Genomic DNA, 17,693 nt, shown 5'->3' on the forward strand with positions numbered 1-17,693 from the left:
CTATATCCCTTCTGAATAAGTCTGTTTAAAGGTTTGGTAAGCTTTTGAGGTGAATGACCACATTTTTGTGCTTTGTATAGAATATTACCATAAAAGATGGGATGTGAAATATCTGAACGTATAAGATGTCTGCACGTTGATTGATATTTACGAATGATGTCATTGTATCGATGATAAAATTTAGTAAATGTTTTGACAAGTTTGTGATATCGAAAACCCTGGTGTAATATTTTTCAGTAATAATATTTGGTTAAAATCAAAAAAGTTGTTACATACACGAGCGAAACGAACAAGTTGAGATATATAAACACCATAAGATGGAGACAAGGGAACGTCACCATCTAAAAATGAATAATTAATAAAGGAAATGAAAAATCATCTCTTTTATCGTAAATTTTGGTATTAAGCTTCCCGTTAAAGATATAGATATCAAGATCCAGAAAAGGGCAGTGTTCATTGTTAGTATTAGCTTTATTTAAAGTCAGTTCAGCAGGATAAATCTCTTAAGTGTACATACTGAAGTCGTCATTATTGAGAGCCAATATATCATCCTAATATCTAAATGTGTTATTAAATTTTTGTATCAGATGTTGTTTCGATGGGTCCATGCTGAATTTAGTCATGAATTGTAACTTGTAACAATACAGAAACAGGTCCGCAATAAGTGGTGCACAGTTAGATCCCATTGGCATTCCGATAACTTGACGATATATGGAATCTCCATAGCGAACAAAAATGTTATCTAGTAAAAATTCAAGTGCAATTATCGTATCAAAGCAGGTCCAATTGACATAGTTCTTTTGTTTGTTGTTACTTAAAAATTACGTAAAAGAGTTTCAACATATATATTCGCATTCTGACTTTTAAAATGCCCACTTGATTAGGTATGTGATTTTTTTTCTTAATGAGATTAGGAGGCAAAGTGGTATATAGGGTAGAAAAATCAAAACTTTGAACAGATTCGAAATCACCAATATGAGCATGCAATTTATCAAGTACTTCCAACGAACTTTGACACTCCAAAAGTAATTAATTCCACTATTTTCAAATGCCTTAATTACTATGTTTTTGATTTTACCAAGTGTAATAATAAGTAGAATTGACAGTCTAGAAGTGGAACAATGCGTCGCTGGGCTTCCAAAATGTAGTCAATTACTTGTTTTTCAACAACAAAAATTCACATAAACAGGCTTTGAAAATTTTGGTTAAAATGCATGCTTCCAAAATGTCGTATGTGAACTTGAACATTTTTGTAACTGGCTGTGAAATAAAAATTTGGACATTTCTGGATCACACAAAAACTAACCTTATTTTCACAGAAACAAAGAAATGTAAAAGTTAAAGATTCGCAAAGCCGCTATACAACAATTTTCAAGTTTACATACTACATTTTGGAAGCAAACTGTACAAAAAATTGAGATTGGCAATTTTGTCACATGTCTTATTTCAAATGTTTTGATTGGTCTAAATGTATTATATTTTGGAATATCAGAGATTTCCTCCCGCCAATCCGGTTTGTGTGAAAAGAGTGGCTTTTTAAAAAAAAATCATATCCGACATTTTGGAACCCCAGCGACGAATTATGGCTTGAAGACGAAATAAATCTATATTTGTAAGGTGTTTTGTGCAGCTTCGGAAGCCAGAACATAGTTGGAACTTTCATGTTATTCGGTTCTGCTTGTAAAGAGGTAGCTTAAAGTTTATGTTTGTTACAGATGTCATTTTCCGAAAATGGAGTCAGTTGGAATGTTGGTGAATTCGTGATTTCCTTTTGCAGAACCTCAATGTACAATTTACGTCAAACAATAATGATATTATTGACAGCCTTATCAGCCGGGACAAAAACAAATTCCTTGGCGAGTTCTTTTAGCTTATGTTTGATACGAGAAATAGGGCTATTCCGGTTGTTCTTAGGAGTAAAATTTTCTTTGAAATGTTTGATACGAATATCTACTATGTTCATTACTGAATTAGAAAAAGAATCTTAGGTTTTTATGTCAGCTTTTTCTCGTTTTATCCATTCAATGATAGTAAGTACGGAGTGAGTCGTGGATGATGTTACGACACTCATTCCAATTAATAACTGACGGGGCGATATTTAGGTCCTTTATTAAGGAATGATTTCAACTCTCGGTCATGGACGACGTTAAGGTCTCCTGGTATAACATGGGAACTGGGGCCATACATGTATATGGAAATACTGCAATTTCATGACGTAGGTGTATTGTCACTAATATTAACATCTTTATGCACTTCTCTGTAATTAAACACATATTTCCGGGTAGATTTTTTTGTAAACATAACAAAGAAGAGGAGCTCAGTATTCTCGAAATAACCAGGAATTTGTTCTTTAACGGAATGATCATTAAGAATACAGGGAATATTTACAAAATCAAAACCTTTATTGAAATATTTGATTTTAATGAAATTTTTTTTTTATGATCTTCAGGGCGATCAATTTTGGGAAACAGTTTAGAATAACAATATGCAAATATAATTAGGACGATTTCATACTCAGGACTGCAATATGAAGTTGTGTTGCAATCCTCCAAAATTTGATGTAATTTATTAACAGGTAAAGAACAGAGCTTGGTTAACAAATAATGTCTGCCGTTGTTTTTTGAAGTAGTAATAAGATCCGAAATATTTGTATTGTTGGTACGAAATTTTCTCTGATTGCGAATTATTCTACTCCTATGAGAACGGTTTTTACGAACAGTTTTAGATACTATATCCAAAATGTTAACAGAATCGGTTCTTGATATATTACCAATTCCCATGATATTATCATTAAGACTGAGAGGATAGACTGTCTGTATTTTTTAATCCAATGTAATTCAATTATTTTCCGTGATCGTGCAAATTTTGAATGAGATGCCACAGGCTGCTTATTTACTACTTCTAAAGGTTGAACTGTTAAATATGTAATAGGATGATTGTGCTTCTTAAGGTGTTGATAAATGATACTTTTGAATTGATGGGGTTTTCTAAAACGATAAAGGTGTTCTTGCGTTCGTTTAGATAAAAGCGTCCGGTTTCACCTACGTACTGAATACCGCATCCCGGTTTGTTTCATGTAAGTAAATAGATAATTCTGTTAGTTTTTCAATTTATATCAGTTTCAAAATTTAAGGAAATTGTGCGACCATTAAACGGTAAGTAATCTTTTGGCATGACACTTATCGATAGAAGGGTAACCACGATTTTTGTTATTAAAAACTTTAGCGATTGTAATATTTTAGATAAGCGATTTTGGAGATTGAGACATGTAGATACCCTTTGAACGAGTTTGGTATAATATACTTTTCAGATTTTTCAATAGTTCTGCTATAATGATGACGAGTTTTTACATTCAGTCATCAAATCAAAATGCTTTCAGTGCAACACAATGTTGTTGAAAGACCAAACTACAAATAACATTTTTTTTTAATATTGCCTCGAAGGGAGTCTTTAAGACAAAATGAATTAATGTGTATTTAAATAACAAGACATCTTTTGTTTCCTTCAAAATTATAGTTTTGATGAATAAATTTAATATTTGCTATATACATTATATATATATATATATATAAAATACATTCTTAATCAAAACTATTAATTTGATAAAGCAATGACAATTTTAAAATTGTTATATTGTCAAGAGTTTTCATCCATCAATATATAGATGAAACCGATAGTCGTGATAAGTCCCAAGGTGGAGGGAACCGATAGTCTTGAAAAGTTCTAAGAATAATAACACCGATAGTCTTGACGAGCCCTAAGATGGATGAAACCTATAGTCCTGACAAATAAAAACATGGATGAACCGCTAGTCTTGACAAGAAGTCCTATGATGGATGAAACTGCTAGTCTTTATACCTCCTAAGATGGATGAAACTGCTAGTCTTTATACCTCCTAAGATGGATGAAACTGCCAGTTTTTATACCTCCTTAGATGGAAAAAAACCCGATAGTCTTGACAAGTAGAAAGGTAGATGAAACCGTTAGTCTTGAAAAGTCCTAAGATGGATGAAACTGCATGTCTTCATACATCCTAAAATGAATGAAACTGATAGTCCTGACAGGTCTAAATATGGACGAAAACGATAGTCTTGACAAGTCCTAAGATACATGAAACCGATAGTCCTGACAGGTCCAAAGATGGATGAAGATGATAGTGTTGACAAGTCCTAAGATGGATGAAACTGCTAATCTTTATAACGCCTAAGATTGATGAAACTGCTGGTTTTCATACCTCCTTAGATGAAAAAAAAAACGATAGTCTTGACAAGTAGAAAGATAGATGAAACCGACAGTCTTGACAAGTCCTAAGATGGATGAAACTGCTAGTCTTCATACATCCTAAAATGGATAAAACCGATAGTCCTGACAGGTCCAAAGACGGATGAAAACGATAGTATTGACAAGTCCTAAGATGGATAAAACTGCTAGACTTCATATATCCTGAGATGAAAAAAACAGACAATCTTGACATGTCCTAAGATGAATGAAACCTATATAGTCTTAAGCAAAAATATGGTTGAAACCGCTAGTCTTGAAAACTCTAAGATGGATGAAACTACTAGTCTTTAAACCTCCTAAAATTGATGAAACCGATAATCCTGACAAGTCGCAAGATGGAAAAAACCGAAAGTCTTGACATGTAAAAAATTAAAAGAAACCGCTAGTCTTGACAAGTCGTAAGATTGATGAAACTGATAGTCTTGAATTGTCCAAAGTGTATGAAACCGCTAGACGATATAGCAATTTCTAAACTGTCTTGCTTTTTGATTCTATATAAATATCTTAAGAATTTGCTAAAATGATCTATCAAAATTACATTTCGATCTAGCTTTAGTCAAACATAAAACAAGCTCATATTTTTAGAAATACCTAATATTATTGTTTAAACCTAAAGGTTCATACCTGGTCCTATAAAATTTAGTAAAGATTTAAAGACTATTGCTCTGGTTTGAAGTAAATTCAGGGAGAAATTACCATACCTCCATAACTCTCTCTAGTGGAGAAATATCGTGTCTTCCTAACTCACTGTGTAGCATCACCACCAGATATAGGTACCCCCGAAGCAATGGAAAAAACAAATGTGAAATCAGGTAATGTCAGAACGTCTTATTTTTATCATATTCTACGTTTTGCTGACCGATGAAGTTTTGTGATACTGATTCCTTATAATGTAGCTACTATTTAGGGCTGATTATGATCCTTAATTGGCTTTCTCTCTCTTACAATCGCCAAAATCGGATAGATTGTATCTGTTCAACGAAGCATGTGACGAGTTCAAACTTGTTAAAAACACATTTATCCTTCAACTATTCATTTGACGTTTTCATAGAACAAAGTTATATCATATTTAAGCTTGAACAACACCGTATTTCGAAATAAACTATTGTTTACACAGAGAAATTCATGTAGATAAAGCGGATAAATAATTCGGTGAATAGCGGGGATTAGAATAGATACTTTTTGCTATTATTGTTTCTTTGCCTCTGGGGTACCTTTATCCGTTGGTGATGCTATACAGTACAACTGCAGTGATATAATCTATATAGACAAGTGTTACTGTGCGTACTGTTGTACGTTTGTTTTTTCTACATTGGCTAGAGGTATAGGGGGAGGGTTGAGATCTCCAAAAACATGTTTAACCCCGCCGCATTTTTGCGCCTGTCCCAAGTCAGGAGCCTCTGGCCTTTGTTAGTCTTGTATCATTTTTAATTTTAGTTTCTTGTGTATAATTTGGAGTTTAGTATGACGTCCTTTATCACTGAACTAGTATACATATTTGTTTAGGGGCCAACTGAAGGACGCCTCCGGGTGCGGGAGTTTCTCGCTGCATTGAAGACCCATTGGTGGCCTCCGGCTGTTGTCTGCTCTATGGTTGGGTTGTTGTCTCTTTGAGACATTCCCCATTTCCATTCTCAATTTTATTAAGATTAACAAACTAAGCGTAATGACCAAAAAGGACCCAAATCCATCTAAGGACAACTTTGCATGAGGAAGATGACACCTTAGTTTCTTAATAATCGAACGAAATGTTATGAGAAAGCTACTGCTATAAAACGGAAGGTTTCAGAGCATCAAAACTAAAATAAAATTAAAGCCGAACAGACGAAATCAATTAAATTTCCTTGAGGGAATTGCAACCTAAGTTATAGTTCCATACACCGTCACTATATATTATTAGAGTCCTAATTCAACTTATTTACCTTGTCTACAATGTTCTCATTGTCATCGATAAATTCCTGAAAAGTAAATACGGGATTATCTGAATGCGTATATACCGAGCTGGAATATGGTTCACTGTCCTTGTATTTTGTGACTGCTAGTTGGTACTGGGACCAGCTTATGGCTGGGTTGTTTCCGTCATTTGGTGGTCTTATGACCTTTGTCATTCCTTTATTTAACAATTTGTAACCTGGTGAGTTTCCAAATTTGTCTTTTTTGTTATTGTTGACAAAAGTAAGTAACTTAGGAAAATCGAAGTTGAATTTGAAAGCCGCCTCAAGTTCTTTATGTTTCAATCTTTTGATGAATCTATCCTGAACTATTGTAGCACCTGGATTTTTGTGACATATGTTATCTACAACAACCGGTTCTATGTCTATGGTTTCGAATCTGTTGCTTGTACCTTTAATATCAAGGTCCATTTTGAAATTAAACAAATGTTGGTGTATTGGCGACATTAGATTTTTATCAACTTGAAAACTGTACGGGTTGTCATGCCTATGCCATGAACTTGTCACTATTCCAGTTGGTGTTATTTTAACTTCTATCACGCCATTTTGATAAAATATAAAGTCTATGATATAGTCATAAATGCCAATCGTAGGAATGGTTCTGACGATCAAAACTACATTTACAACTCCTTCATAAAATCGATGGAGATTCCAATAGTAACCGTTATGGCGACGGAGAGGCATTCCAGTATTGAACTCAAATATACAGAATGCACGCTCATTTATTAGTGGTTCATCTTGTCTGTCAATTTTAAAAGAGGAACTTATAAACGTGGCATCATTTGGACAATCAACACCAGGATGTAAATATTTTGCATAAGCACCAATCTTAAACATAGAGTCTAAGAAAAAAAGTACATGTTCCTGTGGCTTATCTCCGGAATAAAAATTGGCTAGTTCTTGGAGACTTATTTCATAAGCAATACGGTCACCTTTGTAGCGAATATCATTTAGTCGTGGTCCGTAGAACACCGCCATCCCAACATCAAATTCCCAGTATGAGTATGAAACATGTCTGTCGTTGATATTGTAACGTATCCCGTCTGGAGATACTTGTGATGGTTCTTTTAGAGGTTTATTAAACGATGGTTCGCCTCTTGAATTGATAGACTTATCGTTTTTTCCAGTGCGTGTTGGAAAAGGAACTTTATTGATATATTCCTTGTTTGTGTTGTAGTACGCAACTATGTCTTCCAGGCTATCAAAAAAGGATCCATCAAACCAAATCTTGGTTATAGTAACGTTACCGTTATTATCTACTTCTCTGAGGACTGCAAAATCTACGGGCCGTAACAAAAAATGTTCCGAAAATTGATATAACCAACTAAACCACAAACGTTTACTGATTCCTGATACCGGAGTTGTCAGTTGACTATGAAGACTAAAAGTCAAACAGCGATCGCCACAGTTAATTAAACGACCACCATATAATTCATTAAGCATTTTTCCTGCAACTTTATCAATTTTTTCAAGCATTGGCCTGAGGTTGTAATCAAAACCGTTAATAGGGCGGTCAATGAATGGAATAGATTTAGGTAGGTAAGGAACATGACGATAACCAGTTGGGTTTGGCAAAGGACTCACAATAATTTCTATTACATCTGGAATGGAGATGGCGCCTCGAAAAATCATCACACGGGCCTCACGTCGAGGTTGAGCATAACCTGTATCTAAATGTTTCAAAACATGTTTTTTCGGTGGCAAAAATACTTCAGAAATGAAAATATAGTTTGAATTAATTGCTTTTTTATCTGCGGTAGTCAGATTTAAATCTGAACGGTTATAAAGATAATCAAGCAGACCTTCTATTTCCTTTTTCGTTAAATCACGAAAAACAGATGGTTTAATACTTTCCCTCAAGTCCACATTACCATACAAACTTGATTTACGACTACACACTGGAATGTTGTGTTTGGCTGTTAAAAGAAAGAAAAAGAGGATAATTATCATGAACATTTACAATTGGAGGTAAAAATGGGCCTTAACAGAAATGTACTTCAAAATTTCTCCCAATTTCAGAGTTGAAATTTTGAATGATTTTTTTTTTTTTATTAAATACAACATTACAGGTTGCACTTTGAAAATACAGCTGTTTCTCAAACCACGCCTCTTTTGGGGAGATATTTAATATTCATAGGTATGTTAATTTGTTAACGTACTGGTTCCCATTGATGATCTCTGTGTTTCATCTCATAGAGACATCACTTGGGAATGTAACCAGTATAGATAAACATGGTAGCGGCTAAATTTTAATTCTTAGGAGGTCCAAAAATGGAGGTAAGGGTAGTATAGAATTTTAGTATAAGTTTAAACTCTTAGAAGTTCAGGGCATATAAATGTTGAAAATATGCCGCACAGCCCTATATTTTGACCTTTGAATAAAATAGTAGTGCATATAAACTTTCCGTTCTGGGATATTATTTTTCACGAAACTTCATAGTAAAAGTGTCACAGTTTTAGCCGCAAAGGGAGTTCCTATGGGAAATTGCATTGTCTGTATTTACAGAATTGCAACCTACAGTTTGGAATTAAAATATTTCCGATTCATATGTGTTACTGCCATGAAATATTTTACTAATTAGACATTTTTGCTAACATGCATTTCAATTCTTTTTGCATGGAACTTTCATTCCATAATTTAAAGATTCTTTTCATATTACAAACGATGATTGATCAGGATGTTGAGATTATAAAATATCTTACATGAAGGCTTTTGGCAGAGTTACGATCATTAAACGGTTTATCGATTTGCTTCTATATAGCTGTGAGTCTTAAATCATGGATAATGTATATCAATGTCCTAGAAGAGACAATTTCCTTAATTCATTCAATTTGCACTTCTTCACTTTAGATATTTGATAAGTTTTGAAGGACAGTTTTCGTAATAACATGGCAGGTTAAATCGGAGACCCGAACGCTATTGAAAGAAAAACAAATTACGTTACAATGTATTAAAACTGGAGGAATTGGTCATTTTTCAAATGATGGGTTTTGATAAGTTCTCTAAAAGTTTATAAATTATCTGCAACTAATAATAATTTTGTAGAGGTATAAAAATATTATTTTAATACAAAGTATATTTTGTTTCAATTAGTTTCACTCATAGGGTCAAAATAAGAAAGCTGATAAAACCTTGTGGCTATATGATATATTGAAAGCATTTTGCAACAATTTTTAATATATCAATAAGATCAAAATGTTGTTTTAGTCCATTACTGTTAAGGTAGATCGGGTGTCTTTCGCCATATTGGATTATCAAATAGCAGAGAACAGTCTGTCTTGATCCTTAATAAAATGTACAAATTTTGAGAGAAGAACGTAATTCCTTTGTAAGTTTTTTCTTTAAAATTAAGAAAATAGTATTCTTCTATTCGTTGATACCAGTACCATTGAGCGATCTTCGATCGATCGCTATATGAAGCATAGCAACTAATACGCTCGTCGTAAACTGTAAAACTGAGAATTTAGCGCAATGATTCTTAGTTTGTTTATTCTAAACTTACACTTTCTTTTAAAGGAAAATAACAATTTATCAATTTGGTCATCATCAGGAATACTCAAACCTAACACTTTGAAAGCCAGTGATGTATAACGACTTGAATACATAAGGGTCTATAAAACCAAAAGGGTCTTAAAAGAATAGCCAAATCTACAGAGCTTTGCCTGACAGAGTTGGAACCTTAGTCTCTGTATAGTTTCGAATTTTATTTCTTTTAAATTTCGTCTCATTTTAGATAAAATGCTTATCTGAGGAACCATTTCTTATCAAGCTAGTTGTGTTGGCCTAATAATCCAAATCTGGAGATATTTGATGTTTAAATCTGTATTCAATACAAGATAAAACAGATAAGAATCAAGCTAAACAGAAAAAATCAAAAACAATAAACATTGCAAACTACTTAAAGGAACAACAAGCATCCAAAAATTGTTTACGGCTATAAGGCCTATGCAACAGGGATACACTCGTTACAGTAGAACTACTCCAACATATTCATTTTGTGATATCTATTATGAAGAAACCCGTGCAAAATAAGTTTTACTGTCAGAATCACAAATTGGTTGACTGACAACAATGTGTCTGAGTCTCAACTTTAGCGACATGTTTTCGTGGTCTTTAGTCTTTAGAATGCAAAACAGTCGGCTGAACTGTAATTATAATGGGTGTGTCCTTTTCCCAATTGTGATGTTTTGATTAAATGTGGATTAGCATGGATGCATACATAGCAGAAGACACTTTCCCCGTGACGTCATCGTATTCGTTCCTTATGAGTTCATGCAATTCCCTCAGTTTGCGTTTGTTACCTTGATTTGTATCTTCTTAAGGGTGTTCGCTACTCTGTTTCAAAACAACAAGCTTTTTAAAACACTGTTACAAATTGATAGTTTATAAATAAAGAAACTAAAAAAGCAGAAAAAAAAGAAGGGTCCGTGTGCTTGTTTTCGAGATATAAGCCATTGAAAATTTGGCGGGAACTGATTATCTCTAGATTTTTTATACATTTAAAATTGGCAACATTTTTCTTTCAAAATCTACGAAAAAATAACAAGGATTTCATAAGATTTTCGAATATGGCTTTTAAAACTATAGTAATCAACAAAAGAAACGATACAAGGCAATGTATTTTCCATATATAATGAAATTGGATACACTGTACCAAGGTTAATAATTGCCCAATTGGTCTAATATTTACAGAGTGTTATTTTTTTTATCAAAACCATTGATTTAAGGCAAATACGCGATTTTTTTTTTGCAATTTTTGTTATTTCAAAAATCGTATTTTCACCCAAAAATTCAGGAATCGATATTAGAACTTAAAACTTTAAACATAAACATGGTCTACTTAAAATTTTGAATGCCTTTGCAGATATTTGAATACTTAATTCTCATCTTCGAAATAAGTGCCGACTTTTGTCATCATTTTCCGCAAAATAAATTTGACCCCTGTGTTCAACACGGTATGTTCTCACTTTCCAATTTGGTCATATTCTTTTAATCATATGCATTTGGTTTGCAAATGAATGTTTTTCATTGGATAATTCAACAGTTTATCATATTAATTATATTTTATGATAAATTGGAGTTCAAACTTGTGTATCGTTACTTTTTTCGACTAGTATATCTATACTACTAAAGGAAGAGACCGATTTCATTGATCCGCAACTCCTCTGAAACCATACAAAGTCGGAAATATTTGTGATATGGCGTATAAATGTAGTGTTTTGTTCTTCCTAAATTTGTCTTTGAAACAATTTTTTTTCCACAGAAAACGCCAATTTTTGAGAAAATATCCAAATTCGGAGACCGTTATCGATCCGTGTCTTATACGCTTTTGCGCATGCTCAGTCAATGTACTGCCCGCAGAATTTAACTTTATGTTATATGAATAATATAGGACAATGGTGTAGATTAAAAGTTACACCATTCCAGGCCCTTTTGTTTTCCACATAATTAATATTACCAATAATTAACAAGTTCCGGGTCGAATCCGATACCGATTCCAATAGTAAATGTCACAAAATTACCTGATCCCTGTTACCTAATCTGTACATTCCGCCTCTGTCAGGCGCACAACCAAACGGTGTATTCAAGAATTGCTATAAACACGGGAAATAATCTCACCTGAACTTCGTCATTATACAGGGAATAACTGTGCACCATATAATCAGCGTGACTTTACCAAATGATACGAATTTTAAACATCCAAGCTAAAAATAAGGCGTAGGTAGGTTCTTTAAAAGAAAAGAAAAGAAAAGTAGGGATTAGAGGGCAAATTTATTTAATGGCACTACAGGGATAAAACCAGAGTATTCCAAATATCTGGCAGAAATTCCAAAACAAGAGAAGCGAACATCCTTAATCAAACGTATGAGATTTAAAGATCAGTAAACTATAGTTGTCTGAATTTCCATCTTCTAATTCTTTTTGATAAAGACTTGAACCAAATAATATTAAAGTCTTTACACCAGCTTTAGTTCTAAATATAGTGGTTGTCTTACACCCTTCTCCGTTTCATAAAAAGATGACGTCTTATATTGATTCAAATTGTTTTGACCTTCATCGAATCTCATTACAATGCAAAAGAAGAAACTAACACTTGAAGTTTGCAAGTAGGTGCATAATTTAAGTTTTTCGTCAAATGATAATTATAGAATAACTAATCGAAGAATTCAAATATCGAAATATCGTAGCGCATGCGTTAATTATCAGTGTTGTTCGGTCACGAGTTGAATATTTTTCGATATTTGAATTCTTTGATTAGTTATTCTTTTTATTACATTGGCAAATGGCTTTTTTTTTATGAAATTAAAGTAGAAAATGTAAGGAACTATATCTCTTTCTACGCATTCACAATTTGTTTTCATCCGACGTTATCGACGTCTTGACAACGCCTATTGTTTTATGACGTCATAGGAGTGAAATAACCACGTTTATTACATTGGTTGCAATGCATTACATTGATTTCCCAGTGAAATAAAAACCAATAATTTCACATGTGAAATAAACGTGGTTATTTCACTCCTCTGACGTCATACAACAATAGGCGTTGTCAAGACGTCGATAACGTCGGATCAAAACAAATTGTGAATGCGTAGAAAAAGAAATAGTTCCTTACATTTTCTACTTTAATTTCATAAAAAAAGACATTTGCCAATGTAATAAAAAGAATAACTAATCAAAGAATTCGAATATCGAAAAATATTCAACTCGTGACCGAACAACACTGATAATTAACTCATGCGCTACGCGCATTCGTGAATTAATGTGTTGTTCGGTCACTCGTTGAATATTTTTCTCTATTTGAATTCTTCGATTAGTTATTCTATAATTATTTCACTGGGAAATCAATGTAATTCATGGCAATCAATGTAATAAATACATTTTGTACTTGCCTGACTTGGATATCCATTTGTTGAATAGATGGTCACATTTCTCGCCATTACCCTGAAACAATATTGTGATCATGTATTTTATATCTATGTTTTCATTTTCTTAGGCCACACCAATTTGATCAATAGTTCTTTGGATTTTTCTCGCTCCTATTTTGGAAAAATTGACTTTTCAATTTTAAAAAAAAATTACCGTTTGCGCAAATTTTTGGTCCGCATGCCGCTCCAAAATTAGTTTCTCCTTGATTTTTTTCACAAAGACGCTTTTCTGTTACATATAATGCTCCTTTCGTTTAAAACGCACGTGTGATAAATCGATTTGTAAATAAAAGGTCAAAAATCGGGATGCCAACATGCAGTTGTGTCAGCTCATTGCCGTGGACAAGTAATTATTGAACACACAGTTATCCGAAATGCTTCTCATTTTACCTATAAAGACCTGTTCTAGGATGCAAAAGTTAAAAATCTTTCGGTAGATGGCCACAAACACATCAAAATTTGTAAGAACCATCGTCACCCCCGATCCTTGTTTCAACAGGCAAAGACCTATCTATCTTTTGGATGAAATGAATTGTAAATTCCCGTGAACTTTTTAAAAAATCACAGAAGTATTTGATTTTGATGAATCCCATATCTCCTTGTTAGTCTTTTGGCATGCAAGCAGAACTTTTCTTTTGTTGGGGGGAATTTAAAGAGTTCCAACTAGACCAAGGTGATGCCGTATTGTGATTGGCATGCTCATAATAATTAGGGGTGTGTAATTGGTTCAACCACTTCCAGTCATGTTTAAGAGTTTTAAATGCATTACAGCTTTTAGGAGCAAAAGAAAAGAGTATTTTGCTCAGTAAGACAAATGCATGTGAATGGAGTGACAGGTAATTTAAGGGAATATTTTAATACATTTCTATCTGCATGTATAGTAATATAACTATCTTACTCAGGATGTTGTTTTAGTACTAAGCAAGAAATATTCACCTCGCTCATTATTTTGATCCTAAATATGCATAAAACGATGTTAAGCAGCCAATAAATTAAGGCAACAGTAGTATACCGCTGTGCAATAGTCATAATTCGATTAAGCAAAAACAAATCCGGGTTACAAAATAAAACCGAGGGAAACACCTCAACTATAAGAGGAAAACAACGGATCAACAGAAACACTGAACTACAACAACAAACAATCATTACCATATAATGAAAACTTTAAAATATCTTTCAGGGGCATTTTTTTTTATACATACAAATATTTTAATTTTATTCAACATGTGTCATTTACCTAACTAACATACTTCCTCTTGTAAAACTGCATCTGCTATCCTTCCTAAATATATATATAAATTTAAATGAAAATTCACATAGACAAAGCTTACTTGAAGAAAATGACCAAAATTAACTAAACCACAGTGAGACAAGAAAGTCTGATATATGGTACAGGCACCAATAAATCAAATTATATGTATTAGAGCTTCTGTTGCTCCTCGTTTTTCTATGAAATAACCCATTAATAACATGACATAAATTATACAACTTCTAAATCACACAATTTAAAAAAAAATTATACCGCTCGCTTCACTTGTAGAGCACTCGCCTCAAAAAAAAACTCATTTTCGAGAAATATATAAAAACAAAAAATTTCACTCGCTCGCTCGCCCCATATTTTTTTGGAGCTTTTGTCCAAAGAACTATTAATCAAATTCGTGTGGCCTTATTGGTCTTGTTTTCACTTTTGTTGTATGGTCAATGTTATAATACGACAGAAGAATTACAAAAACGTCATGAGTTTTGTTGTTGATGTTTTCTGATATCACACCAATTATTATGATGTGTTTGTACATTTCCCTAATAGAATCAAAATGATACACAACAGTACGTGGATCATCTTCGATTATTCATTAGTATGTGCTCCCACTTTAAAAGTCGAGTTCATAAATTTATTACAGCGTATACTCAAATGCTTAAACAAGTATAAAAGATACCACATTGGTATATTTTTACCATTTTTGTCAATAATATATTCATGCAGCTCCATAATATCGAAAAATACTACCGTTCTGTATTCTTTCTTGAAATGAAAGAACTATTTTCATGGATATCTTTAATACTAGTATTTCTAAAAAAAAATTTTAGGTAAACTCTTTATGATAGTAAGATATGCTATGGTATATGATCACATGGATAAATAATTAACATATAACATGTATATATCAAAACCGATAGTTAAAAATAATAACAAATGTCTCATGTTCATTGTCCTATATATATATCCATTAAGATCCATTTATTACATCGGTGATCCGTTTATTTGGCAATCGCCAATGGCAGTCAGCAGGGTTTAAGAACATTTGTTGTTCGACCAATTAGTCAAATGCGTTTTGTTAAAATATACTTTTTCACTTTTTTGGTCTTTTGGAAAATGTTGTTTGTGCTGTATTTAGACCCCTCTAACAAGAAATTTGTTTTGCATGCACACGTATAAAAATTGCGGTTTTTATCCAACGCAATCATAGGTTTGAACGTTGTTTTCAATTTAAACTTGTTTATATTTTTTCGTTTGGGCTTGTATTATATTTACCTTCGGGTTTATATGATCCGTTCATCCTATTTTGACTCCTCAAAATTCAAGAGTCTATCCTAAATTGATGTTAATTGTATGGCTTTCCAAATACCGTTCCGATTCCTAACATCACTGAAGAGACATTAATTGTCGAAATCCGGATATGGTGTACAAAAACCTTTGCACCTTTTGTTTGCGGTATATCATCTTTTCCGCCAGTTTATTGTTTTCTGTTTAGTATTAAATTTATAATTAAGATCCATTTATTACATCGGTGATCCGTTTATTTTGGCAATCGCCAATGGCAGTCAGCAGGGTTGAAGAACATTTGTTGTTCGACCTGTTAGTCAAATGCGTTTTGTTAAAATATACTTTTTCACTTTTTTGGTCTTTTGGAAAATGTTGTTTGTGCTGTATTTAGACCCCTCTAACAAGAAATTTGTTTTGCATGCACACGTATAAAAATTGCGGTTTTTATCCAACGCAATCATAGGTTTGAACGTTGTTTTCAATTTAGACTTGTTTATATATATATATATGTATATATATATTCAGTAAAAGGTCATTGAACAAATTAAAATCTAGATCGTTTGTTAATAAAAAAAAAATGCGAAGAGATAATGTAAAAAGACATCTTCTTGAATATAACAGCCTTCGATGACAAAGGTGCAACAGCACATCACTAGAACAGGCTGCAAAAATCAGCCGGATAGAGCCCGACTCATCAGACCGACACAAAGCAAAAAAACAACCAACAAAAGTACAAGACATAGCGCACCGATCATTGAGACTTGCAGTCCCCGAAAGTCACAACTGAAAGCCAACCCAAAGAACTAAATAAACCATGCCCTCCTAGACAAAAATCTTAATGAGAACACATCCACCGGATTAAGTGAAAAGACGTTATAAACGATCTGAGAAAAACATTACCCTTTGCAATGACAAAATGTAAGCCTCGACTTGATGTAAGAACAAACGTTTCTATAAATACATGGCAATACTTATTTAGTTATGCCCCAATTTATTAAAACAAAATCAATTTTACTGTACCAAGTCAGGAATATGACAGTTGTTTTCCATTCGTTTGATGTGGTTGAGCTTTTGATTTTGCCATTTGATAAAGGACTTTCCATTTTGAATTTTCCTTTGAGTTCGTTATTTTTGTTATTTTACTTTTTACTTCCAATCAAGACACTATTCATCAATTTTACTACAATGATAAATCGATAACCTTACGTTTATTTTAATGATTAGTATTTTTTACATGGATAATATCTAAATTAATGGGCTCTATTAACAACATCACTGTAAAAATTATGGTGTTCTCTCTAAATTGTCCCTACAATATATCTAATCAAATCGCAGAATCTTGCAACAGTTTTCGTTCTCCGTGAATGGTTGCAAATTATTAGGACCTTGGCCAGGAATACTATTTTTCGTGTGCTCCTTTCATTATCACAATTTCTTATTATCATCGCGAAATGACACATAATACGACATATTTTTCTCCCTTTTTAAACAAGATATGACAATTTTAATTACGTACATCCATTGATGTCAGTTACATCAGTTGTCTCACTGTGGCGTTATTGCAGAACTTACCGAAATTATCTTACATTTTAGATACTATCCTTTTTACAAACACACACTCTATAATTTGCTTACATTGCCGCTCAATATGCCATCAATCCACAATACCAAGACGATTACCTTTAACATTTTCAGCTACAAGAGGAAGTTATATCAGCATTTGAAAACTATTTTCGCTATTTTGTTTGAAATCTCCGTACTGGTAAAGCGTGTAAGTAACAACAGAATATTTGAATTTGTGACAGATTGTTTTGATTTTTATATATAAATTGTGCATTTATTTTATTAATTTGACGCAGAATTTATGTTAATTAAAGATTTGAAATTATGCTTGGTTTGTAAAATTTACCAATAACCAGAAAGATTAACACAAAGAAACACAATTAACATATTATATCTAAATATGAAACTGCAACTTTGTTAAAGAA

At 32.9% G+C, this 17,693-nt stretch overlaps 1 protein-coding gene across 3 annotated transcripts in view; it reads right to left on the reverse strand.

Annotated features, from left to right (window-relative positions):
• The window catches only part of LOC127738986 (putative amine oxidase [copper-containing]), a 55,250-nt gene extending 37,770 nt beyond the window's left edge, over nt 1–17,480 (reverse strand). For 2 of the 3 annotated variants that reach the window (XM_052250492.1, XM_052250491.1), the window contains exons 1-3: nt 17,341–17,480; nt 13,125–13,176; nt 6,204–8,149 (exon numbers count right to left, since the gene is read on the reverse strand). In XM_052250492.1, the coding sequence (XP_052106452.1) occupies nt 6,204–8,149; nt 13,125–13,176; nt 17,341–17,394 (2,052 nt within the window). In that variant the 5' untranslated portion in view covers nt 17,395–17,480. The remainder of the gene's footprint in view (nt 1–6,203; nt 8,150–13,124; nt 13,177–17,340) is intronic. The other variant, XM_052250493.1, reaches the window with a different exon arrangement.
• Nucleotides 17,481–17,693: the final 213 nt, after the last annotated feature.

The sequence above is a fragment of the Mytilus californianus genome, unplaced genomic scaffold, assembly GCF_021869535.1.
Source record: "Mytilus californianus isolate M0D057914Y unplaced genomic scaffold, xbMytCali1.0.p SCAF_4, whole genome shotgun sequence".
NCBI classification, from domain to species: Eukaryota; Metazoa; Mollusca; class Bivalvia; order Mytilida; family Mytilidae; genus Mytilus; species Mytilus californianus.